A 1,516-nucleotide genomic window follows, 5' to 3' on the forward strand; every position below is an offset into this window, starting at 1 on the left:
GCGTGGCTCAGACTCAGCTTGCCACCCACGTACCGGAGCACCATGTACCGCGCACTCCGTCTCCTCGCACGCTCGCGTCGCCTCCTGCGGGCCTCGTCCGCCGGTGCTGCCATCTCCGGGGAAGCAGGCATCCTCCCGCGGTGTGCCCTGAACGTCGCCCGAATGGTGAGCGAGCATCTCGGGCTGGGCCTCTCCGGGGTGACCTTCAGGTCAGCGTGGCTCGGGTGTCCCCGTGGGCCGGGCCTGGGCTCAGTGCCAGCACGCTCACTTAACCTTCCGCCCCGGGCGCCGCCTCCAGCCCGGTGTGGGGCTGCGGGCACCGTGGAGGGACGCGCTGCTCTCGGGCAGGATGGGCGTCCGGGCAGACCTGCCCCAAGCCTGAGTTTGCAGAGGCCCGAGGCCCTGGGCTCATTTGGGACCGTGCGTGCATGGGGGAGGATGCTGGGTTGCTGGGGATGGATTAGGATGCAGGAGGCAGGAAGTGCGGGGCCAGAGGAGGGCACAGGGAAAGGGGCAGCTCCCGTCTTGCCCAGGTAGCAGTCCCTCGCTGGCCAGACACAGGCAGAGTGCTCCCCTAGGCTAGGGACCCCCTACAACTCTGGGTTCTTGCGAGGTCCTCTCTCTTTTCAGACACTCAAGGTGGATGAAGCCGGTGTGTCTTCTGAACGGCTTTTCTTCTTACGAATTTGACTATTTAGCTTGTGAGATTGCACGTGCGTTCTCCTCAAAACTTTTGTAAAACTCTGAAATCCATAAATACGAACGTATGAACGAACATAAAACCTCGAAAGCAGGCCTGTGAGATTGGGTAGGGCTAAACTAGCCGAATCAGCATTTTGTCAGAAAGAGAGCAAAGCAAGTTAAGAGCCAAGTCCAAAGTGTGACGTGCTTCATTAAGTTGAGTTTACAGTCCTTTAGAAAGTGTTAAATATGAACGTGTATTGTTCGGAAAAGCCTGAGAAGTGAATAGTGAGGAAGACACTCTGGGGTTCTGGGTGCTCTCAGCAGTGTGAGGTGTTTTCAAATCCTACTGCGGCTTTCGGGCAGGTTGTCTTTGTGCCTGTTTCCATATGGAAAATTGAGTTAATTACAGAGGCTCAGCAAGATTGAACTTGGGAAAACACTATGTGGTATTGTGCTCCTTAAATACACCTCTAGTGTACTTGAAAGGACCAAGATTTTTATTGGGACTTCAAGAAACTTGAATGACAGCACTGTACGGAAAGCAACAAAGCCTGGGGCTTGGGGAGATGGCTCCAGTAAAGAACACAAGACAGGAATTTGACTCTCAGTACCTGTGTCAGGTGGCTCATACCCGCATGTTACAATAGCTTCAGCGGATGTGCAACACACACTTACGGCCTTGACATATGTATGTGAACACACATATACACGCTTGCACATTCACGTGTGTACACACAATAACATACATCATGAACAGAAACTGCAAAGTCCAGGCTGTTTAGAGTTCCTGGAATTTTACTCTGGTGGGTTTTTTGACTTGTTTTGTTTTTTG

The 1,516-nt window shown here is 53.2% G+C and overlaps 1 protein-coding gene across 1 annotated transcript in view; it reads left to right on the top strand.

Annotated features, from left to right (window-relative positions):
- Positions 1-1,516, top strand: part of Fh (fumarate hydratase) — a 24,419-nt gene continuing 22,903 nt past the window's right edge. The window contains exon 1 of the mRNA XM_005368528.1: positions 1-165. Within this exon, the coding sequence (XP_005368585.1) occupies positions 43-165 (123 nt within the window). The 5' untranslated portion in view covers positions 1-42. The remainder of the gene's footprint in view (positions 166-1,516) is intronic.

The sequence above is a fragment of the Microtus ochrogaster genome, unplaced genomic scaffold (assembly GCF_000317375.1).
Source record: "Microtus ochrogaster isolate Prairie Vole_2 unplaced genomic scaffold, MicOch1.0 UNK35, whole genome shotgun sequence".
Lineage (NCBI taxonomy): Eukaryota > Metazoa > Chordata > Mammalia > Rodentia > Cricetidae > Microtus > Microtus ochrogaster.